The sequence below is a fragment of the Rhinoderma darwinii genome, chromosome 4 (genome assembly GCF_050947455.1).
Source record: "Rhinoderma darwinii isolate aRhiDar2 chromosome 4, aRhiDar2.hap1, whole genome shotgun sequence".
Taxonomy (NCBI): domain Eukaryota; kingdom Metazoa; phylum Chordata; class Amphibia; order Anura; family Rhinodermatidae; genus Rhinoderma; species Rhinoderma darwinii.
The window spans coordinates 374,497,061-374,522,763 of NC_134690.1; the positions used below are offsets into that span (position 1 = coordinate 374,497,061).

Consider the following 25,703-nt stretch of genomic DNA (forward strand, 5'->3'; position numbering starts at 1 on the left):
AGCGGATAAACACAGATTACGGGACAGACATGTAGTAGGTAAAGATGCTAAAGATTTGTAATATGATCCGCAGACCATCCTCAAAACTCCTATCGGAAAAAACCTCATAATGATACACACTCCGATCAAGGATGGAATTCTTGCCCTTTTTGATCATCATAACTCACAAAGAGTGTACTACTGTCGGAACGTAGTAGGTACAGTTTAGGGTCGTTCATTAAACTAGACACAGTTTAGGCTGTACACAGACGCCCCAAATTAAGTTGAACGTAATATCACATATTCAATGAATCAGTTAGAGAAAAAACCGCATATGAGTCCTCTACCAGTGTGAACAGGGGTCAGCAGTAGTTTAATGTGAAAACACACAGATGATACTGTTAGGGGAGGTCAGGTGCATAGTTGTGCCACACATACCACCACCCACATGGGGGGAAAAAGTAAACAAGAGAAATAGATTTCTTTGATGTTATGCTCACAGAAAGCATGCATATGAGATCTTTTCATTTAAACCGGCGGGACTCATAGTTTGCATACGAAAGATCCACTGCGCTTCTTTTTGTAAGATCTTCTTATCATGATCACCACCTCTCGCCAAAGGTTTAACGTGTTCAATCCCTTGAAATTTCAATATCAAGGAGTCACCATTATGGCATTCCCATACATGCCGCGACACCGGAGTATCATCCTTTCTCCTTATATCCCCAATGTGGTCCCTAATCCTCCTTCTAAATTCTCTCTTCGTTTTGCCTATATACTGTAATTGGCAGCCACATGTGATCAGATAAACTACACCTTTGGTCTTACAGTTAATATAGGACCTATTGTCAAACACCCTGCCAGTCTTGGTGCTTTTGAAATTTTTACTGCACAGAATCGAGTCGCATGCCTTACATGAGCCACATCTGTAACTCCCATTGAACCCCCTGTCCAACCAGGTGTTTGGTTTGTTTTGTGTGCTCATGTGGCTATGCACAAGATGATCTTTTATATTGCGCCCTCTTTTGTATGTTATAAAGGGAGAGTCCCCTACCAGATTACCAACGTCAGGGTCAACTTGCAAAATTCCCCAATATCTCTGCAGGATATCTCTAACCTCCTTACTAGCAGAGTCGTAAGTACCAATGATCCGTATAGTGTCATCATCCTTCAAACGTGATTTGGGGTTAAGAAGATCATTTCGGTTGCATCCAAGTGCATTTTGATAGGCCTGTTTGAGAACATGTTTCGGATATCCTCTCGGTCTAAACCTGTCCTCCAGTTCCCTCGCTGACATTTTATAGTCTGATATAGTGGAACAGTTGCGTCTCGCCCTCAGGAACTGGCCCTTGGGTATTCCACGTTTAAGGTTAGCTGGATGGCAGCTTTCCCATCTGAGGAGACTATTAGTGGCAGTCTTTTTACGGAACATGTTGGTTTGGATGTTCCCAGATGGTGTTTTCGAGATCAAAATATCAAGAAACGTGATCTTGTTGTCATTGATCTCACAAGTAAAAAATAAGCCCAGATTGTTTACATTAAGAGTCGCCACAAATTCCTCAAATTGTGCCTTGGTACCTTTCCAGAGGATCAGGATATCGTCTATAAATCTCAGCCATAGCACGATGCACGATGTCCATTTTTCCATTCCATCATTAAAGACAGTTTCATGCTCCCACCAGCCCAAGTACAAATTGGCATATGTGGGAGCACAGGGGCTTCCCATAGCCACACCCCTGAGTTGATGGTACGTTTTCTGGTCAAAGATAAAAGAATTATGCTCTAGAATAAACCTAAGCAATATTACAACGAACTCGTTGTGAGTCTGAAACTGTGTGCCCTTACCCTTCAGAAAGTATTCGACAGCTACACACCCCTGATCATGAGGAATGGAGCTATACAGGGCTTCCACATCAAGTGATGCCAATAGGACATCCTGATCGCAGCGTATGCCTTCAAGCTTACGCAAGACATCCATAGTGTCCCTTACATATGAAGGAAGGGACACCACAAAAGGTCTAAGAATCTGGTCGATGTAGATGCTTGCATTTTGAGACAGGCTGTCGATTCCTGACACAATTGGCCTACCCTTCAGTGGCTTAGTCCCTTTGTGTATTTTTGGGAGACAATAGAAGGTGGCCGTCTGTGGAAAATCGGGCAGCATAAACGCCATTTCCTTCTCACTAATTAGGCTAAGGCATTTGGCTGAGCTCAGGATACATTTCAATTGATTTCTGAAACTCATGGAAGGATCGGATTCCAACACTTTATAACATTGATGGTCATTTAATATCTGGTAGCACATCATGCTATATCTCGTGCGGTCCATTACCACAACATTACCACCCTTATCAGAGGGCTTTATTATGATAGTGTCATCACCCTCAAGTGATCGTAAAGCGACCATTTCATCTTGTGTTGTATTGAAACCAGAAGGCCTGGAACGATCGAGTAATCTGAGTTGGTCCTCCACTACTTTAACGAAAACATCGATCGGGGTGTTGTCATTCAGGGGAGCAAATTTCGTCGAGGGTACCCTAAGTGTGGTAAAGGGACCCTTACCCTCTTCCCTGTGGCTTTCTTCCCATAGACCCTCCAACAGCCTGAGGTTTGGTAAATCCTCTTCCATAATCCCCAATTCAGTACATTGACGTTGGTCATGTGTCTTGAAGAACTTCTTCCATTTGAGTTTACGTGCAAACAGGTTAAGATCCTTAACCCATTGAAACAAATCAAACCTATTGGTAGGGACGAATGATAGTCCCTTACTAAGGATGCCCAGTTCCTCCGCAGATAACGTTCGGGAGGACAAATTAATCACCTGGGATTCATCCCTAGATACTGGAGGTCCTGATCTTAAACCTCCCTTCTGTCCCTCAAGAGGTACTCTGAGATAGGGTGGCTCTTGGATAAAAAACCACCCCGATTGGCTGCTTTTCCTCTGCCCCTACCTCTTTGGTTACCGCGGTTAACATATCTGCCTGACTCCATCCCTCCCCGTTGTCGTCTGGGGTGGTTTTTGAAATGCTCTGAGTCAGAAAATTCTTGCTCGGAGGAGGACACATCTGTGTCCACTTCATGGGACGCACCAGTTCTTATACTATAGTCAAATATTCTCCCCTCTTTAAAATCGAGAGTATCGCGCACGAACTGAAAATGTTTTCTTTCCTTAATGTTACTGATAAACTTTTCCACTGTCTGTTGTAAAACAGTCTCTTTCCTCTCATACTCTTGATTACTCGCAAATTTGTGTACCAGATTAATACCATCTTTCAATTCCTGTGTGCTCCTGACTAAGCAGTTTTTTTCCTCCTCCAGCAATATTCCCATGAATCTCAACGAAGATTCAATTGACTCCTTTTCCCATTTTTTGAGAAAATCAGGTGATCTAATTCTCGCTGCAGGAGTCAATGAGATCCTCAAACCTCTTGGGACGATCTGATTTTTAATATATGTTTCCAACGTTTGAACCTCCCACCATGATCTAAGATGATCTTTATAGGCTTTTGTGAGTTGGCGAAAGGAAGCCGTAATACTAAAACTCTGGGTGGACGACATTTCATTCTCCGAAAATACCTCTTTAGCATCATGCACCCATTTATCCATGTCAATGTCCCCTGTCAAAAATCCTGCCATCTCCACTAGAATGGAGTGTATTAGTATAATAAATCCACTTAATGGTAATGTAAATGTCGTTCACTGGATAGATAGATTGACTGCCTGATTAGAACGATTAAAATTGAATTTTATTAATATATTATAAAATATGGCTCATATAGCCCATTAGTGACATATATTCAGGCTCAGACAAGGTAGTCAGGGATAGGAGGTGGTGAGACTCTCCTCTTATAGTATACAGCCCTGACAGCAACCTGCTGAGAGAAAATAATTCCAGCCCACCGGGCTCACAACAAGTGGTCAGAGAGAAGAGTTAGTCCTGTTGACGGACTAATCTTGGACAATTCTCCGAACCACCGCTGCATTAATTAGGACAACCCTACGCGTTTCAATGTCACTGGTAGGTGTGACACATCATCAGGGATTGTTAAAGTTGATGCCGGTTAAGCACAATTTCGTGCTAACATTTCTGTGAGCATAACATCAAAGAAATCTATTTCTCTTGTTTACTTTTTCCCCCCATGTGGGTGGTGGTATGTGTGGCACAACTATGCACCTGACCTCCCCTAACAGTATCATCTGTGTGTTTTCACATTAAACTACTGCTGACCCCTGTTCACACTGGTAGAGGACTCATATGCGGTTTTTTCTCTAACTGATTCATTGAATATGTGATATTACGTTCAACTTAATTTGGGGCGTCTGTGTACAGCCTAAACTGTGTCTAGTTTAATGAACGACCCTAAACTGTACCTACTACGTTCCGACAGTAGTACACTCTTTGTGAGTTATGATGATCAAAAAGGGCAAGAATTCCATCCTTGATCGGAGTGTGTAGCATTATGAGGTTTTTTCCGATAGGAGTTTTGAGGATGGTCTGCGGATCATATTACAAATCTTTAGCATCTTTACCTACTACATGTCTGTCCCGTAATCTGTGTTTATCCGCTTCAGGTCTCCAGGGTTACGAAGGACGCTTTATCGTCACACTTCAGCCTGATTGGCTGGGCTGTTTGGGGGCTCGCCACAGTCCGGATACGTCACTGCTGGGACGTGTCTTTGTCTGATTGGTGGTGGGCTGACAGCCTCGTCAGTGCAGGGGGAGGGCTCTAGCCCTTCATATGCTCCCAGTCTCGCCGGCTCGTGTGCGGCCATTTGTATTAGAGTCGTGCACGAGCCGGGAGAAATAAATGTTAGCACGAAATTGTGCTTAACCGGCATCAACTTTAACAATCCCTGATGATGTGTCACACCTACCAGTGACATTGAAACGCGTAGGGTTGTCCTAATTAATGCAGCGGTGGTTCGGAGAATTGTCCAAGATTAGTCCGTCAACAGGACTAACTCTTCTCTCTGACCACTTGTTGTGAGCCCGGTGGGCTGGAATTATTTTCTCTCAGCAGGTTGCTGTCAGGGCTGTATACTATAAGAGGAGAGTCTCACCACCTCCTATCCCTGACTACCTTGTCTGAGCCTGAATATATGTCACTAATGGGCTATATGAGCCATATTTTATAATATATTAATAAAATTCAATTTTAATCGTTCTAATCAGGCAGTCAATCTATGTCCTGGTGCGGTGGGAGAAGTATAGAAAGGGCTCACGCGCTGAGCCCGCTCTCTACCCTGCGGGTGTCAGCTGTGTTTTACAGCAGACACCCGGGATGATCGGGCAGGAATAGCGATCGCGCTGTTCCTTGCCGTTTAACCCCTCAAATGTTGCAGTCAGCATCTGAGACCTTAAAAAAACAGGGGCCTCCGACAGCTCATCGGCACCCCCACAACGCGATCGTGGGGTGCCCGCTAAAATCTGAAAAAGCCACAAGGAATAAAATAAAAATTGATAAATACTCAGGCTGTTCGGTCTCAAACAGTCATATAGTCCATTGTTCACTCCAGGTGATCTATCCGGAGAAAACACAGCTTAGTCGCTCGTTTTGCTCACTCTCCCAACACCTTTAACTTTTATGGTGGACTTGAGTTTTTCACGATGTTGCCGTTTTCAAACTCCTCCTGTTATTTCCACATTTTAGGCTGGAATGACAAATCCAACAAACTTCCCATAGAGTAAAACATTATATGTAAAACACTGCAGCTTATGCGATAGGACAAGCATATACGTTTGCGTTTGTATCTCTGCTACATTTGCAGGTGCATAAAGTGCAGCATTTTAAATAAAAGGTAGACCTATGGGAAGCGCATTTGTAGGATTTATCGTTCCGTCCTAAAACAGTAAAAAAACAGGAGGAGTTTGAAAACCCTATCCGACGAGGCAACATCGAGAATCAGGAGCTTAAGGGTATGTTCACACGGCCTATTTTCGGGCCATCAACGGCCGAAAAATCGGAAGCAGAACGCCTCCAAACATCTGCCTATTGATTTCAATGGAAAAAATGTTGTTCTGCTTCGACGGGCCGTTTTCTTTTGGGACCGTTTTTAAAAAAAACGGCCGCGAAAAAGTGCAGGTCACTTCTTGAGACGTTTTTGGAGCAGTTTTTCATCGACTCTATAGAAAAACAGCTCCAAAAACGGCCGTAAAAAACACGTGTGGCTTAAAAAAGTCTGAAAATCAGGAGCTGTTTTCCCTTGAAAACAGCTCTGTATTTTCAGTCGTTTTTTAGTAAGTGTGTGCACATACCCTTAGGGTAGGAACACACATAGCATAAACACTGCAGATTTTCCGCAACGGAAAATCTGCAGCGTATTACAGTAGCAGCAGAGGGTGAGATTTCAGCAAATCTCGTCCCCACACTACTGTAAATATCCACCCCAAAAAAACGCACATGAATTGACCTGCGGTGCAGTTCCTTCAACTGCAGCATGACAATTAATTCTACGGATACGCAGATCTTCTGTTGCAAGTTTTCCCATTGGATTCAATGGGCTGCTTAAACCCGCAACAAAGCAGTGTGTGTTGCGATATTTGCGGCGGAATCACAGCGATGCGCCGCAAAAATCGCAAGTAAGAAAAAAAATAAAAATACCAACAAGTTATACTTACCCAGAGTTCCCTGCTTCTTCTCCAGTTTGGCCTCCCTGCAGCGTCACATGGCCCGCAACGTCATCCCAGGAGGCCGGACTATGCGCCGAGAAGAGGGAGGGAGAAAGTGTGAACGTTTCTTTTTTTTTTCTGCTGGAAAAACGCATCACAACGTGGTGCCATTTTCTGGACGGCATTCGCTGCGGCGTTCAGGGCGGATACACTGTGCAGCTTAACGAAGTGTATCCGCACTGAATACGTTGCGTGTGTTCCTACCCTAAGGCTTTAGACAATGCAATAATTGTACAGATTTTTGTATAATTGTTCGAATGTAAGAGAAAATAGCCACGTGCAATAGTGTGCAACGATCTGGGGGCAAACGATAAATCGCTGCGTTTCCGTGGATCGTTCGTAGCTGCCACATCCCCTCATCTAATCAGAACGTTTCCCGTCATTAGCAGATCAGAGAGGAGGTGTGGTTTTTGAACAACAGCGATTATGGTTACGTGTAATAGACCGGCTTTCGAATGCAAACGACTCGCTAAGTCATCGCTCGTTCATGAAAAAATATCTATCATATTAATAGGACCCTTACACATCCACCATAAAAGTTGAAGATGTTGTGGGAGTCCGCAAAACAAGCGATTAAGGCCCCATTCATTTTCGCGTTTGCGCTATCTGCCGAGCGTATACGTTTTTTTATAAAAACGTGGACCATTGAAAACATTTACAAACGTGTATCATTTTCTGTTTACGTCTGTTTTTTATAGCATGTACGTTTAGCATATACTCATATGTCGGTATGCGTTTGACAGTATGTTACCTAAAAAAAAAAGTATACGTTGATTTATTTTTTTTAAGTGAACACTGATGGAAAAAAATTAATAAGAATAAAAAAAAAAACGGATAGATTTACTGTATGTAAACGGAAACAAACGTATAGCATTACGTTTATATACGTCATCCATTGAGATCAATGCTAGAAAAAGCTACGTCGCATATACCGTTTTTTGAATTACAGAATAGCGTAGCAGACTGCGCTTTTCAGTACTTTCAAAAACCAGTATCACAACGTAAACCATGACAGACCAAACAGATGCTATTTTGGTCTACATTTGACCCATTATAGTCTATGTATATGCCGAGATATACGTTTCAATACTTTTTTAGTATTTAAAAACTAATATGCTTGGCAAATAGCACAAACGCCATGTGAATGGGGTCCTAAGCTGAGTTTTTCACGGATATATTACCTGGAGGGCACAAGGCACTAAAAGGCTGTGTTCACGGATAATGCAGTCGCGGATAATGCCGAGATTGCCCCCAATTGATTTCAATGGGAGGTGGAGGCGTTTTTTTCCGCTCGCGTGAAAAAGAGGCAACATGCCCTATCTTGAGGCGTTTTTCGCCTCAAAATCCCCATCGAAATTAATGGGAGACAGAAAAATACGCTGTGAACGGCGTTCTATGGCAAAAACTGCTCGCGGTTTTATACTTTGCCTGTTGATCAAAGAGGTAAAAAAAACACGTAAAAAACACGCCTGTGGTGCGAAACCACTTAAAAAAAACCAAGGCTGATTTTTCCAGGCAGAATTTTCTGGCTGCAAAAAAACTCAGTGTGAACAGGGACTAAGGCCCCATGCACACGACCGTAAAAAACCTTGATTTTTGCGGACCGCAACTGCGGTCCGCAAAAACAGACCCATTCACTTTCATTGAACGCGGACACCTTTCCGTAGCGCTATGGAAGGGTGTCCGTGCCGTGGAAATGTTCCGAAAATTATGGAACATGTCCGTTCTTTTTTCATTTTACGGGCCGCGCTCCCATACTTTGTATGGGAGCACGGGCCGAAAATGCGGCTGTCAGTCGGCGGCCGGCCGTGCCCGCAATCGCGGGCCGTGATTGCGGGCACGGTCGTGTGCATGGGGCCTAAGACTGTTTGAGGCCTAACAGCTTGAGTATTTATCTATTTATTTTAATCCTTGTGGCTTTTACTGATTACTTTTATCTTAGCGGCCATAGGTCTTAATACACTTCAGCAGTATTTCTCTGCGAGTCCCTTTTTTGTAATCATTATTACATTACACAGGAAGATGTCTCGGACTACCAGCTCGCTCCACTGGATTATTCGGTACAGTGGTGGCATAGCAGTGGTAGTAGTCTTTGGAAGGACAGTCCCTACTTTTGACCCAAATTCCTCTGTCCCTCTTTACTCCCTAAGGCACTGTTCATACGTAGTGTTTTGCATGGAGAAAAAATCTGCCTCAAAATTTCTTCTGAAATTTTGAGCCAGATTTTGACTTGCCTGCATTTTCTTGCGGCAGTTTTCGCGGCCATTGAGTACCACGGGCAAAAAAAACGCAGCGAAAAAACACTTTTTCTGCCTCCCATTGATTTCAATGGGTCGTCAGAGGCGGAACCGCAGCAAGAAAGGACATGCTGCTTTTTTTTCCCCGCAAGTGGCTACAACTCAGTGTGACTGTGATATGAAGGTGAGTGTGAATGAGACATTAGAGGGTGAAGATTGTGAGGAGGTTGAAACCTTGTGGGTGGAATTACAAAGGGAGGTAAACACTGAAAAAATTACTTTTGGTGTAATCTATAGACCCCCCAATATAACTGAGGAGATAGAAGGTCAAATATATAAACAGATGGAGTGGGCTGCACAGGCGGGTACTGTTGTGATAATGGGAGATTTTAATTACTGGGATATTAATTGGTGTCATGGTTCGGCTTCAACTGCAAAGGGGAGACATTTCCTCAACCTGTTGCAGGAAAATTTTATGGGCCAGTTTGTGGAAGACCCGACTAGAGGTGACGCTCTGTTGGATCTGGTCATTTCTAATAATGCAGATCTTGTTGGGAATGTCAATGTTCGTGAAAACCTCGGTAACAGTGATCACAATATAGTTATATTTTACCTATACTGTAAAAAACAAACACAGGTTGGGAGGGCAAAAACACTTAATTTTATGAAGGCCAATTTCCCCAGGATGGGGGCTGCAATTCAGGATATAGACTAGGAAGAACTAATGTCAAATAATGGTACAAATGAGAAATGGGAGATTTTCAAATCTACTTTGGGTAATTATAGTGCAAAATGTATTCCTATAGGTAACAAGTATAAACGACTCAAATTAAACCCCACATGGCTTACACCTTCTGTAAAAAGGGCAATACGTGACAAAAAAAGGGCATTTAAAAAATACAAATCTGAGGGTACAGCTGTAGCCTTTGTAAAATATAAAGAGCTTAATAAAATCTGTAAAAAGATGATAAAATCAGCAAAAATACAAAATGAAAGGCAGGTGGCCAAGGATAGTAAAACAAATCCTAAAAAATTCTTCAAGCATATAAATGCAAAAAAGCCCAGGTCTGAACATGTAGGACCCTTAGATAGTGGTAATGGGGAGTTGGTCACAGGGGATGAAGAGAAGGCAGAGTTACTAAATGGGTTCTTCCGCTCTGTATATACAACAGAAGAAAGAGCAGCTGATGTAGCCGGTGCCAGTGCTGTTAATATATCAGTTGATATACTGAATTGGATGAATGTAGATATGGTGCAAGCTAAATTAAATAAAATAAATGTACACAAGGCCCCGGGTCCAGATGGGTTACACCCTAGAGTTCTTAAGGAGCTTAGTTCAGTTATTTCTGTCCCCCTCTTCATAATATTTAGAGAGTCTCTCATGACTGGTATAGTGCCAAGGGACTGGCGCAGGGCAAATGTGGTGCCTATTTTCAAAAAGGGCTCTAGGTCTTCGCCGGGTAATTATAGACCAGTAAGCTTAACATCAATTGTGGGGAAAATGTTTGAGGGGCTATTGAGGGACTATATACAGAATTATGTGACAATAAATAGTATTATAAGTGACAGCCAGCATGGTTTTACTAAGGACAGAAGTTGTCAAACCAACCTGATTTGTTTTTATGAAGAGGTAAGCAGAAGCCTAGACAGAGGGGCCGCTGTGGATATAGTGTTTTTGGACTTTGCAAAGGCATTTGACAATGTCCCCCATAGACGTCTAATGGGTAAATTAAGGACTATAGGTTTAGAAAGTATAGTTTGTAATTGGATTGCGAATTGGCTCAAGGACCGTATCCAGAGATTTGTGGTCAATGATTCCTACTCTGAATGGTCCCCAGTTATAAGTGGTGTACCCCAGGGTTCAGTGCTGGGACCACTATTATTAATTTATTTATTAATGATCTAGAGGATGGGATTAATAGCACTGTTTCTATTTTTGCAGATGACACCAAGCTATGCAATATAGTTCAGACTATGGAAGATGTTTGTGAATTGCAGGCAGATTTAAACAAACTAAGTGTTTGGGCGTCCACTTGGCAAATGAAGTTTAATGTAGATAAATGTAAAGTTATGCACCTGGGTACGAACAACCTGCATGCATCATATGTCCTAGGGGGAGCTACACTGGGGGAGTCACTTGATGAGAAGGATCTGGGTGTACTTGTAAATCATAAACTAAATAACAGCATGCAGTGTCAATCAGCTGCTTCAAAGGCCAGCAAAATATTGTCGTGTATCAAAAGAGGCATGGACTCGCGGGACAGGGATGTAATATTACCACTTTACAAAGCATTAGTGAGGCCTCATCTAGAATATGCAGTCCAGTAATGGGCTCCAGTTCATAGAAAGGATGCCCTGGAGTTAGAAAAAATACAAAGAGCAACGAAGCTAATAAGGGGCATGGAGAATCTAAGTTATGAGGAAAGATTAAAAGAACTAAACCTATTTAGCCTTGAGAAAAGACGACTAAGGGGGGACATGATTAACTTATATAAATATATGAATGGCACATACAAAAAATATGGTGAAATCCTGTTCCATGTAAAACCCCCTCAAAAAACAAGGGGGCACTCCCTCCGTCTGGAAAAAGAAAGGTTCAACCTGCAGAGGCGACAAGCCTTCTTTACTGTGAGAACGGCGAATTTATGGAATAGTTTACCGCAGGAGCTGGTCACAGCAGGGACAGTAGATGGCTTCAAAAAAGGGTTAGATAATTTCCTAGAACAAAAACATATTAGCTCCTATGTGTAGACATTTTTTACTTCCCCTTTCTCATCCCACTTCCCCTTTCCCATCCCTTGGTTGAACTTGATGGACATGTGTCTTTTTTAAACCGTACAAACTATGTAACTATGTAACTGGGCATCTTTTTGAACTGATAAAAAGATTTGCATTCATAAATCACTATTTAGCTAGAAAAATAACATGTCCGGTACCTTATCACCTATCCACAAAATAATCTGCTCCATTCAAAGTCCTCCTCACTGCGGTCAAGCAGCAAAGAAGAATTGGGGTACGAGACCCCCGTTCTCACGATCGGTGTCCCAGGCACAATTGGGACAATTGTCAATTCTGAGAATACCCCTTAAAAGTGTGCATTATTTCAGTTTCATGCAAAATGTGTTTATTTAGAGGATTTTGTGGTAATGTGTAACTGAAAAAAACATTCAGGCGTATGGACATTCACGAAATTTTTTTATCTATCTTTCATACAATGAACCAAAAAAGTGCCCACTGTCCAAAAAGTTGGGCATTGAGGTGTTAGTGTGACTCTTCTTTATGAGAAAAGGGAACAATTGGTCCATAACGCATTTTCTAATGCTGGTTTAGCTCCAATAAACTCAATTTTTGAATCTCCACTCTGGCATCATAAGGTAATTGTTGATGTAGTAATATTTTCATAGTTTATTTTAAAAAGAGGTTTTTCACTTTAGATAATCGCTTTCTATTAAAAGAGTCACCCCGACAATAAGATGATCCCAGGGTGTACAGCGATCGTACGTAATCTGCTTAAGAAACAGTCAGCAATTGTTCAATTCCTCTGCAGCACTACCACAGCGGAAATGGAGCATAGGGAGGGAAAAGCACTCAAATTATAAAAAAAATTGCAAGCTGAAAAAAACCATTTAATACCATCCTACACAATATATAGTGACGGAGCAATGCGCATTCATTATATTAGCACAGTGTCTTCTTACCTTGGATGATTTCCTTCGACTCCTTCTGGTCCACACAACGACCAATTTGTCTGGCTGCCTATATGAACACAAAAAACATACATGTTATTCATTTACTAGATCTCCACACTATCTAATAATCCAAAACGCCTCTTTGATACTTTTCACTCCCTCCTTAGTCCTAAAGTGCAGACGCCGATCACAGATCTCTGTGCTGAAGACCTGGCCAATTATTTTAAAGTTAAAATGGACAACATCCGGCATGATATTCTCTCCCAGTCCACTTGTAACATCGATCCCCTTCCCTCCCGCACTCCCTCCTCTTCAGGCCTCATTTACACGAGCGTGTGCGTTTTGCGCGCGCAAAAAACGCTGCGTTTTGCGCGCGCAAAAGGCACTTGGCAGCTCCGTGTGTCATCCGTGTATGATGCGCGGCTGCGTGATTTTCGCGCAGCCGCCATCATAGAGATGAGGCTAGTCGACGCCCGTCACTGTCCAAGGTGCTGAAAGAGCTAACTGATCGGCAGTAACTCTTTCAGCACCCTCGACAGTGAATGCCGAACACAATATACACCAACCTGTGAATAAAAAAAGACTTTCATACTTACCAAGAACTTCCTGCTTCCCCCAGTCCGGGCTCCCGGCCGTTGCCTTGGTGACGCGTCCCTCTCTTGTCATCCGGCCCCACCTCCCAGGATGACGCCGCAGTCCATGAGACCGCTGCAGCCTGTGATTGGCTGCAGCCTGTGCTTGGCCTGTGATTGGCTGCAGCTGTCACTTGGACTTTACTGTCATCCCGGGAGGTCGGACCGGAGTTATCGGTAAGTCAGAAAGTCTTTTTTTTTTTTACAGGTTCATGGATTTTCGGAGCGGAAGTCACTGTCCATGGTGCTGAACCAGTTTAACGCTTTCAGCACCGTGGACAGTGACTGTCTCCTGACGTCGCGTACCCGAACATTTTTTACCGGTTTCGGTCAAAACGAGTTTGGCCGAAGCCGGTGAAGTTCGGTGCGCTCATCTCGAATTTGACACTCCGTTTGGATGTTTGTAAAAAGAAAAGCACGTGGTGCTTTTCTGTTTACATTCAGGAGTTTGACAGCTCTTGCGCGAATCACGCAGTTCGCACGGAAGTGCTTCCGTGCGGCATGCGTGGTTTTCACGCACCCATTGACTTCAATGGGTGCGTGAGTGCGCGAAAAACGCACGATTATAGAACATGTCGTGAGTTTTTTTCTGCGCACACGCGCTGAGCGCAATTCACGCATCGTCTAAACAGCCCCATTGACTAATATAGGTGCGTACGACATGCGTGCAAAGCACGCGCGTCGCACGCGCGTATAATACGCTCGTGTAAATGAGGCCTCACTCTCAGCATTTGACCCAATAACTGAAGAAGAAGTCTCGAGGCTCCTCTCTTCTTCTCGTCCTACTACCTGCCCTAGTGATCCTGTCCCCTCACACCTCCTCCAGTCCCTCTCCCCAGCTGTCAATGGTTACCTGACTAAAATATTTAACCTCTCTCTTTCCTCTGGTATCTTTCCCTCCTCTTTTAAACATGCCATTATAAACCCATTACTGAAAAAACCAACTCTTGACCCATCCAGCGCTGCTAACTACCGACCAGTCTCTAATCTGCCCTTCATCTCCAAACTCCTGGAACGCTTGGTCTACTCTCGCCTTATCTGCTATCTCTCTGCTAACTCCATTCTAGACCCCTTACAATCTGGTTTCCGCACTCAACACTCCACAGAAACTGCCCTTACTAAAGTCTCAAATGATCTCTTGGCGGCTAAATCGGACGGTAAATCCTCTCTCCTGATTCTTTTGGATCTCTCTGCAGCCTTTGACACTGTAGACCACAAACTCCTACTTAACATGCTCCACTCTATTGGCCTCAAGGACGCGGCTCTCTCTTGGTTTTCCTCCTATCTCTCTGACCGCTCATTCAGTGTGTCATTTGCTGGTTCCACCTCTTCTCATCTTCCCCTTGCTATCGGGGTTCCTCAGGGATCAGTCCTAGGTCCGCTTCTCTTTTCTCTCTACACAGCCCCTATTGGACAAACCATCAGCAGATTTGGCTTCCAGTACCATCTCTACGCTGATGACACCCAATTATATGTCTCTTCCCGTGACATCACCCCTGCTCTAATACAGAACACCAGTGATTGTCTGTCCGCTGTCTCTAACATCATGTCCTCACTATATCTGAAACTGAATCTTTCTAAAACGGAGCTCCTTGTGTTCCCACCATCTACTAACCTCCCTAAACCTGATGTCTTCATCTCTGTGTGTGGCACTACCATCACTCCTAAGCAGCACGCCCGCTGTCTCGGAGTTATTTTTGACTCAGATCTTTCCTTTACTCCTCACATACAATCACTTTCACGCTCCTGTCATTTTCACCTCAAAAACATCTCCAGAATCCGCTCTTTTCTTACGGAGGAAACCGCCAAAACTCTCATTGTTGCTCTGATTCACTCTCGTCTTGACTACTGTAACGCATTACTAGTCGGTCTTCCCCTCACTAAACTCTCCCCTCTCCAATCTATCCTCAATGCAGCAGCCAGGCTCATCTTTATGACCAACCGCTACACCAACGCCTCTACCCTGTGCCAGTCACTGCACTGGTTGCCCATCCCCTTTCCGAATAAAATTCAAACTTATTACTCTCACCCACAAAGCTCTCCACAGTGCTGCACCTCCTTACATCTCCTCCCTCATCTCTGTCTACCACCCTACTCGGGCTCTACGTTCTGCCCACGACCTTAGATTAAAATCCTCCATAATCCAAACCTCCCACTCCCGTCTCCAAGATTTCTCTCGTGCTGCACCCGTCCTCTGGATTGTGCTACCCCAGACAATCAGATGAATTCCCAATATCCACAGTTTTAAACGTGCCCTGAAAACACATCTATTTAGACAGGCCTATAACATTCCCTAATCTGACTCCTTTCCATGGCCCTCCTTTTAGATTAGTCATCAGAATAAGATTCCCTCCCACTCCTTCTCTTCATGTCCGTCATACATGGAAACTGGCTGGTGACCGGCTCATGCAGCTTTATGTGTACCACCGCATGTGTATAAAAATGGCCGGACCATTGTACAGAACAAACACTGTTACACTTTGTGTCTCCCTTATTTCCTCATAGATTGTAAGCTCTTGCGAGCAGGGTCCTCACTCCCCAGGTTTGAATTGTAAATGAACTTTGTCACTATGTAATGTCTGATATTGTTTGTTTCATGTTCCCTCTAAATTGTAAAGTGCTGCGTAATATGTTGGCGCTATATAAATAAAGATTATTATTATTATTAGAAGTGATAGACACATTTATTTAAAAAAATTATTATATATATATATATATATATATATATATATATATATATACACATATATATATATACACACACACACACACACACACACACACACACACACACACACACACACACACTATGACCTTTTAGCTGCTGGGTAGATCATTTCAAGAAAATGAAAATCCCAACATTCTCCATCACCATGTTGTTAATAGAAGGAAGATTGACGGAAACCCAAGAAAAGTATATAAAATATATCATTAGTATTAGAGGAACGCTAGACACAAGTAATGTAATAATATGTATGTACCTCTTACATTTAAAGAGGCTCTGTCACCAGATTCTCAAATTCCTATCTCCTATTGCATGTGATCGGCGCTGCAATGTAGATAACAGTAACGTTTGTTTTTTTTGTTTTTTTAACGTTCATTTTTGGCCACGTTATGAGCTATTTTATATATATGCAAATGAGGTTTGAAATGGACAACTCGGCGTTTTTTTTCGTTATGTCCAACTGGGCGTGTATTGTGTTTTTAACTGGGCGTGTTTACGTGTATGACGCTGACCAATCAGTGACCAGTCAGCATCATACACTCATCTCCATTGATTTACACATAGCAGCGATGTGCAGCCACATAAACAGAGATTAACGTTAATCAAGTGTCCTGATAATGAATACACATGAAATCCAGCCTGGACGTCAAGTGTATTCAGAATCCTGACACTTCTGACTCTTTTCTGTGAGACTCCGGCAAGGGAAGCGAAATCTCGCGAGATTACGGAGGTAAACGAGATTTCGTTTCACTTGCTAGAAATCTCAAAGAAAAGATTCAGAAGTGTCAGGATTCTGAGTACACATGACGTCCAGGCTGGATGATCATGTGTATTCATTATCAGGACACTTGATTAACGTTAATCTCTGTGTATGTGGCTGCACATCGCTGCTGTGTAAATCAATGGAGATTCATTGGCATATGGCATATTTCCTAGTGATTGTTGTTTCTTTTACTGGGACCTCGATCGATTACAGGAACGTAGAAGCCATGATAATTAATACCAGAGTCTAGAGGAGAACGCCACTGTGTATGTGAAAAACGTGAAGGGGCTGCGGAGCTGCAGTAACCAGATGATATTGGCAGCAAATTTAAAAAGTGAAGATGTTTCGGTCTTTAGAGCAACGAGCCATAAAATGATAAAATTGATTGTTACCAAATCAAAGATAAATGTAAACACCTGCAAATAATAATCAGTAGTAGGACTGTAAGCTGGTCATAGATAAGATAATTATCAATAATGAGGTTCATTATAGGTTCACCTCAAGATAAAATGGCAACTACTGTATGCAGGTGCATCGTCACCAGAGTTCATTGTACATTGCGGCTCATGAATACAGGCTACACGGTGGCAATGAGATGGAAAAACAACATGTAGCATGCTCAATTAACCCCTTCAGGACTGAGCCTGTTTTGGCCTTGAGGACGAAGCCGATTTTTTCAAATCTGATGTGTTACCTTATGTAGTAATAACTTGGGAATGCTTTTACCCATCCAAGTGATTCTGAGACTGTTTTCTCATGACATATTGTACTTTATGTTAGTAAAAAAATTTGAACGATGAATTCAATAGTTATGTGTGAAAAACACCAACATTTTGAGAAAATGTGCAAAAATTAAGCATTTCTTTTGGAAAATGAAATGTATCTGCTTGTAAGACAGAGAGTAATACCATACAAAATAGTTACTATTTCATATATCCCATAGGTCTACTTTATGTTTGCATCGTTTTTTGAACATTCTTTTATTTTTCTAGGACGTTACAAGGCTTAGAACTTTAGCAGCAATTTCTCATATTTTCAAGAAAATTTCAAAGGCCCATTTTTTCATGGACCAGTTCAGGTCTGAAGTGGCTTTGAGGTCCTTATATATTAGCAAGTCCCCATAAATCACCCAAATTTGAAAACTGCACCCCTCAAAGTATCCAAAACAGCATTCAGAAAGTGGTTTAACCCTTTAGGCGTTTCTCAGGAATTAGGCTGGGTTCACACGACCTATTTTCAGACGTAATGGAGGCGTTTTACGCCTCGAATTACGTCTGAAAAAACGGCTCCAATATGTCGGCAAACCTCTGCCTATTACTTTCAATGGGCTTTACGATGTACTGTGCCGACATCCTTTCATTTTATGCGTCGCTGTCAAAAGACGGCACGTAAAAATACAGCCTTGTCAAAAGAAGTGCAGGACACTTCTTGGGACGTAATTGGAGCCGTTTTTCATTGACTATTGAAAACAGCTCCAAAAACGCCTCAAAAAAACGCCTGAAAAGAAGCCTCAAAAGAAGCTTCAAATTTCATTTTCAGTTTAAAAAACGCCTGAAAATCAGAGGCTGTTTTCTCTGAAATCAGCTCCGTATTTTCAGACGTTTTTTGTTAAGCGTGTGAACATACCCTTAAAGCAAATTTGAAATTTACAAAATTCTTTTTTTTTTTGCCAAAAATAAGTTGTAATACAATTTTTTCTGTAACAGAAGGTTTTACACGACAAATGCAACAATATATTTTGCCAAGATTGTGCAGTTTTTCGTAATATCCCACATGTGGCCCTAGTATGCTAATAGACTGACGCACAGGCCTCAGAAGCAAAGGAGCACCTAGGGGATTTTAGGGCCTCCTTTTTTTTCAAATATATTTTAGGAACCATGTCAGGTTTGAAGAGGTCTTGTGGTGCCAAAACAGAAAAAAAACAAACAAACAAAGTGACCCCATTTTTGAAACTACACCCCTCACACAAATTTATCTAGGGGTATAGTTAGCATTTCGACCCCACAGTTTTTTTGCTAAATGTATTTGAATTAGTTTGTGAAGATGAAAATCTACTTTTTTTCTGAAAAAAACAAACTGTAGAAATTTTTCATTTTTACAAGGAATGAAGGAAAAAAACAAAACACCCCAGCATTTGTAAAGCAATTTCTCCCGATTACGGAAATACCCCATATGTGGTAATAAACTGCTGTTTGGACCCACAGCAGGGCTTAGAAGGGAAGGAGCGCTATTTGGCTTTTGGAGCTCAAATTTAGCAGAAATGGTTTTCGGGTGCCATGTTGTATTTGCAAAGCCCCTGAGGTATCCAAACAGTGGAAACCCCCCAAAAGTGACCCCATTGTGAAACTACACCACTTAAGGAATCTATCTAGAGGTATAGTGAGCATTTATACCCCACATGTCTTTTGCAGAATTTATTAGAATTAGGCCGTGAAAATGAATATCAACGTTATTTCCACTAAAATGTTGAATTTTTTAATTTTCACAAAGAATAAAGGAGGAAAAAGCACCCCAACATTAGTAAAGCAATTTCTCCCGAGTACGGCAATTCACCACATGTGGTAATAAAAATTTTTTTTATTAGAAATTAATTAACCCTTTCTGAACTGATCAATTTTTTTCACTCCTTCCAAGAGCCATAACTTTTTTATTTTTTCGTCAATAGAGTCGTGTGAGGGCTTATTTCTTGCGGGAGGAGTTGTATTTTCTATTGACACCCTTTAAAGTACCATTTAATCTACTGGGAAACTGAAATAAAAGTCTTTGCAGTTTTGCAGGCTGAAACTGGAAAAAACGGATTCCTCCATAGTTTTTGGGGTTTCGTTTTTACATCTTCCACCGTGCAGTAAAAATGACAACTTAATTTTTTTCTGAGACTTAATACGATTAAGGGGATACCAAATTTAGAGTTTTTTTTATATTTTACTCTTTTACAAAGATTTTGGGGTTTTAAATTCTTTATTATTTACGGCGTCCACCGTGCGGGTTAAATAATGGTATATTGTAATAGTTTGGACTTTTATGGACGCAGCGATACGAATTGTGTATTTTTTACATTGCTTTAGCGAAAAAAATGGGAAAAGGGTTTTCTTTTAGACTTTAAATATTATTTTTTTTTCACTAATAACTTTAATTATTTATGTTTTACACATTCTATTAGACCCCCTAGGGGACTTGAACCAGCGATCATTAGATCACTTGTACAATAGTCAAGTATATTGTCATTTTTACAGGCTCCTGTAACAGCGCGATCGAAGTTCCTGTCCGTTAGCACCGGGTGTCAGCTGTAATACACAGCTGACACCCGCAACGTATGGCACGGGCTCAGCGCGTGAGCCCGCTCCATACATCACCCCGCACACCCCGACATGCTATTAAGTCGTGGTGCACGAAGGGGTTAATGTGCATCGGGTGGTGCGGAGTGAAAAATAAAATTTTCCACTCATATGCCATTTTAGTGCACAATAAGTTGTGCCCAGTTTGTGACACTGAAGACAAATACCTCATAAAATATTAATCGGGTTCTCCCGGGTATGGTGATGCCAGATCTGTGGACATAAACTGCTATTTGGGCACGCTGTAGGGCTCATAAGAGAGGGAGAGCCATTTGGCTTTTGGAGCACAGATTTTGCTTGGTAGTAGTTCCGTGTGGGGTTTTACTTGTATTTCAGTTTATAATGTGGGAAAATATGTAATCTGTGCGGAGTACATCAGGGCATAATAGGAGGGTATAATAATGCAGTAAATAAATAATAATCTGCAGATATGTGGCAGGTGTCGCACTGATAAACTGTGCCCAATCTTATCCGCTTTTAGAACACTTCACATTTTGCATCGCTATATTCTGAGAGCCAGAACATTTTTATTTTTTCTCCACCGGAGCTGTGTGAGGGCTTGCATTGCGGGACCATCTGTAGTTTTCATTGGTACAATTTTGGGGTACATGCGGATTTTTGATCACTTTTTATTCCATTTTTTTGGCAAGCAAGGTGACCAAAAAACATAAATTGACAATGTTTTTCTTTTTTTTAAATTTTTTTTTACAGCCTTCACCCTGGGCTATAAATTACATTTTACTTTATTCTGCGGGTCGGTGATACCATATGTATATAGTTTTTTTTACGTCATCGTGCTGGCAACATCACAAAAACGTACAAAATTGTACTAATTGCAGGGTTGCTATATGGTCCAAGAAACCTTGGAAAAATGTCTGCACTTCTTATCACAGCTTTGTTTAAAATATAAAAAATGATGATACCTCTGGCTTACGAAAAGTATTGCACTTTGAGCTTTGTGGTCATTTAGGCAAATATGTTTTGTGGGTATATTCCAGTCAATGCCTACTGGCCAGTTTTCACCAGACTGCCTGCGTCTCTCCCAATCCCCCCCCCCCCCCCCATGACCCAACCAAATGCAGGCAGGTAGTTTCTCCTTCTGAACCAATTGTTTTGTTACAGCTTGAATACCTGTTTCCATGGTAACAGACTACAATTAATCCCTGTGTAGTCTGATCCTGCTATCACACTCCCAACTGTCACCTAATTCTTAAAAATCAATGACAATTTGACTGCAGGATCTGACTACACAGGGTTTGTTTGTAGTTTGCTACCGTTGACACACATAGGTCTCCATAGGAGCTGTAGACCCAAAATTATAGACTTTTAATTACAACGCCCAATTAAATACCCAACCTATGTATCTACATGGTAACAGACCACAAATAATCCCTGTGTGGTCTGATCCTGCTATTACATTCCCTTAGATCTGTCCCCGAATTCCTTAAAAGGCTGAAAATATTACTGCAGCCTTAGACTTCACAGGGTTTATTTGTAGTCACATAGGTCTCCATAAAAGCTGTAGACCATTTACAATGTTGCTTCATTTTTCTGCCATTCTGAGCTAGACTGTAAGCTTAGTACTCCAGATAGATCTGCCGATTATGATTTTTTTTTACTTTTCTGCGGTTAGGGGCCCATCAAGCTATGAGCTTGGGGGACACATGGTCGCACAAACCCCAAAAATATGTGTTAATGGTATTTATGTCATTTATTTTATGATTGTTGTGTATTTCTCTTCCCCTTTCCCTTCTTTCTTCCATATGTATTAGAATGGTACTTACCTTATTGGCGCCCCCTATGTAAGCTGTACAGGTGGTACGTGCAGGTTCCAGAGGTTTCTATCTCCAGGCAGATATTGCCTGGAGATCAGCCGATTGGACAAGGTCAGCTGTGCCTTGGCACGAGCAGGTTCCAGAGATTTCTATTTCTAGGCAGATTTTCCCTAAGTACAGCTGATTGGCCAGTGGTTAGCACTATTGCCTTGCAGCGCTGGGGTCCTGGGTTCATATCCAACCAAGGCCAACATCTGCATGGAGTTTGTATGTTCTGCCTGTGTTTGCGTGGGTTTCCTCCGGGTACTCCGGTTTCCTCCCACACCCCAAAAACATACCAATAAGGAATTTAGATTGTGAGCCCCAATGGGGACAGTAAGTGTGGACCTCTGTACAGCACTGCGGAATATGTTGGCGCTATATAAGTAACTGAAATAAATCGTGAATGGCGGGAATCCAAACTATAAATGACCGGGTTTCTTCGTGGTCAAGCAATCTGGAAGCACAGACCGTCGCCCACCCACCCACCCTCCCTATTATGTTGAATTTCCTTCCTGTCGCGATGTTTATTAGAGGGGTTTTGTCACCCAGCTAATACTGGGCGGACTTGGTCTTTTATTAGTTAAAAGCTAGATTTTTTTTTATTGGTTTTCATGATTTTAAATTATGGTTATTTATATATTTTAATATTTCTTGATTTGGTTACCCTTAATAAACATCGTGGCCATTATTATCCAAAATTCAGTTGTGGTGTGTTTATTTATTAGTTTATTATTTTGTGGGTTGTATGCTACCATGGTCAATGGTTTCCGTTTGTTTAAGTCAGGGTTCTGTTCTAACCGAATGCTCTGACGGAAAGCCAGAACGGAGCCCTGACGCAGATGTGGCCGAAGACTAACACAAATATAAGAGATCCTCCTATAATCTGCCATTCCCCGCTTAATAAAAGATGTAGTAGAGCTTAGCTTGTCATTTGGCAAATCATATCTTTGTGATATCATGAGGCCTTAGTAGTGATTTTGCATAGGACTGCAGATAATCCTACTGCATTATAGCAAAGAAGTATTCTTGTGTGCCACAAGTTAGAGACGTTTCGGTCGTAACTTAGACCTTCATCAGGCACTTAGTCCTTTTGGTTACAGGGGTATCCAGTCGTTGGCGCTATGTTTTATAATGGCGGCTGACTGCTGTATTTGGCGTCAAATACAGCAGTCAGCCGCCATTGAAAACATATCGCCAACGACTGGATACACCAGTAACCAGAAGGACTAAGTGCCTGATGAAGGTCTAAGTTACGACCGAAACGCCTCTAACTTGTGTGCCGAATAATTCTTTGCTATACGATTGGGTTGGGACCCTATTCGTGCACCTACTACTACCAACCTACTGCATTATCTTAGCTTATAATGTTCAAGTGATGCAGTATCAAAAAGTTAAATGGTTAAAATCGGTTCTGACAGATCTTAGGAATGGCACTGGCAGACTGGTTGTTTTTTTAACATTTAATTTTTAATGTGTGTGCTACCAGATGTCTGTCCAGTCATTTAAAATGTTTTATTTACCTACAGAGATAGCACTAACTTCTTATTCAGCTGCGGCAGCCATTTTTATAAAAGTGACAACAGGAAAAACAGCCATCAAAACTGTAAGATCTCTGTACTACCGACAATAACACACTTTGGCTACTGCTCTACCTTCTGATTTAGTCGTACATGACTACGTCACGGCGGAAGGCCAATTAGGCCGTTGTATACAAAATATAGAAAACAGGTAACAACTCACTGAGCCGGATTCCGACAACTCCACCCTTGTATATGATGGGAGATAATCCCCAATACTATTATATGCACAAAGTAGGATAGGAGAAAGTCTCAGAGTGATGGAATGCGGTGTCACCGAAGAGATGGAATTCAGCGAACTTCCCAGATATACAGCTGCAGAATTTGGACCGCTCAATACTGCTGGGGGAAGGTGAAATTATAAAAACAGTCCTGCAAGGTCAACATAGTCCAAATATCTCAAGGAAAATTAGAGAATGGCATCCAGGTCACATTGCAGTGTCTTGCGTATACAGAAGAATAAAAACAAAAAGGAGGAGGCGTTATCTATAAAACTCAGTCAGACCACGGCTTTAATTTCCTACCTTGGGCTCATGCACATGGACTAAAAAAGCAAAATCTAAAATCGAAATCAGATAAATTTTTATAAATATCCCCTAGGGTGTGTAAATCGAATTCTAACATATTTGTTAAAAACGAGAACCACATTGACTAAATAAGAAAAATGGAAGAAACCTGACACTAAATAATCAGAAAAAATCTATGCAGGTTTTTCTTTTATAGTAATTTCACTACTAAAATATTTAAATTAAATGAAAAACATTAACCCCTTAGCATATGTGTTTTTACATATGGTGCGAGATTATTATAATTTTTTTTATGGAACGCCATCTTTCTCTGGCTTCTCAGATTCGCACCTACATACAAAATCGCGTAGATGTGGCTAAGGAACCACTGATACAGCCAGGCGGAGGCTCAGTAGGCCGATTTGTTGAAGACATTTTTGTAGCTAAAAACAGTTCCATTTATCGGAGGAGGGTTCTTTTGGCGGCAAGCACATGGATTTCCGCAAGCCCTATTCAAATGAATGGGACAGTCGCAGAAATTTCTGCAACAAATCTTATATAGCCTAAGACAAACCTCACAGAAAGCGAATCTACACGGTGCTCATGAAAAATGGAGGAGCTTGTTATTCCAACCAATAAAATAATCTAAATTATATCGGTCCCCAAGACTCCATTTGCAGTATGGGACGTCCATCTCTTATTATAATGACTGGGAGCTTTGCAGCAGACTGTCCCATACTACATACTGGGACCATGGAGACACAATCCATACTCCTGATGCCTTCTTTACTGGTTGTCCACCTTCTGACAACTGATGACCTATCCACCGTATAGGTCATCAGTATGTCATCGGTGCGGGTCCGACTGTTGACAGTATGTCATTGTTGCGGGCACCGGATGTTGTGGCACATAATGCTATGTACAGAGCACGGAAGCAGTTGGCTCCGTACATAGCGGCCGTGCTGCAGAACTGCAGGTCCGGTCCTATTCACTTAAATAGGAGCAGAGCTGTAGTACTGCAGTTCGGCCGCTGTTCCGTGGCCGGAGCTAACTGCTTCCGGCTTGTACATCCGATGCACAGAGGCACCGGACCAGCTGATGTGTGTGGGGCCGGGTGTCGGACCCCCACAGATCATGTACTGATGACATATCCGCTGGATAGGTCATCAGTTGTCAGAAGCTGGAAACCCCCTTTAATTTTATGAGTGAGGGACATTGGGCAGTCAGTGCCACAATATTAGCGCAAAGAAAAAAAACAAAAAAACAAGCAGATTATGAAAATATTACTCTGTAGGATATTCATTGTTGTATAACTGCATGTATGCTTGCACCTTGGGTATAAAGGGTTAATTTCAGAATGATATAATGCAGATAGACCCATATTCCAATATCCTTGTAAACGGCGATTCCAGTATAAAATTACATGCAGGACCATAAAGTGCCAGATGAGGCTGCTTTCACACTGCCCTGTGTCCATCAGAGGTTTACGTCTGCTGGATTTACCAACATATACCTCTGACAGATGCCACTGTATAGGCATTTAGTGGCATCTCTCACCCATAGGCTCCCATGGTTAAAAAAAAAAAAAAAAAAAAAGGAAACCGTGCGGTATATGTTTTGTTACTGAATGTCTTTATATGGAATAGAACAGCAGATGGCGCTATTCTATACAGCCAAAAACAAAACACCAGTATACTGGCCCGAAAGGACACTGTTTTGGCCTCAGTCGGGTAAATTGGGGGTCTATGGATAACGGACGTATGCACATGTGGC

At 41.9% G+C, this 25,703-nt stretch overlaps 1 protein-coding gene across 8 annotated transcripts in view; it reads right to left on the reverse strand.

Annotated features, from left to right (window-relative positions):
* Positions 1–25,703, reverse strand: part of EHBP1 (EH domain binding protein 1) — a 300,325-nt gene that overhangs the window by 246,451 nt on the left and 28,171 nt on the right. For 7 of the 8 annotated variants that reach the window (XM_075863149.1, XM_075863153.1, XM_075863152.1 and 4 more), the window contains exon 3: positions 12,585–12,642. The exons of the other annotated variant lie outside the window; for it this stretch is intronic. In XM_075863149.1, coding sequence (XP_075719264.1) covers positions 12,585–12,642 — 58 coding nt within the window. The remainder of the gene's footprint in view (positions 1–12,584; positions 12,643–25,703) is intronic. 8 annotated transcript variants of the gene reach the window in all.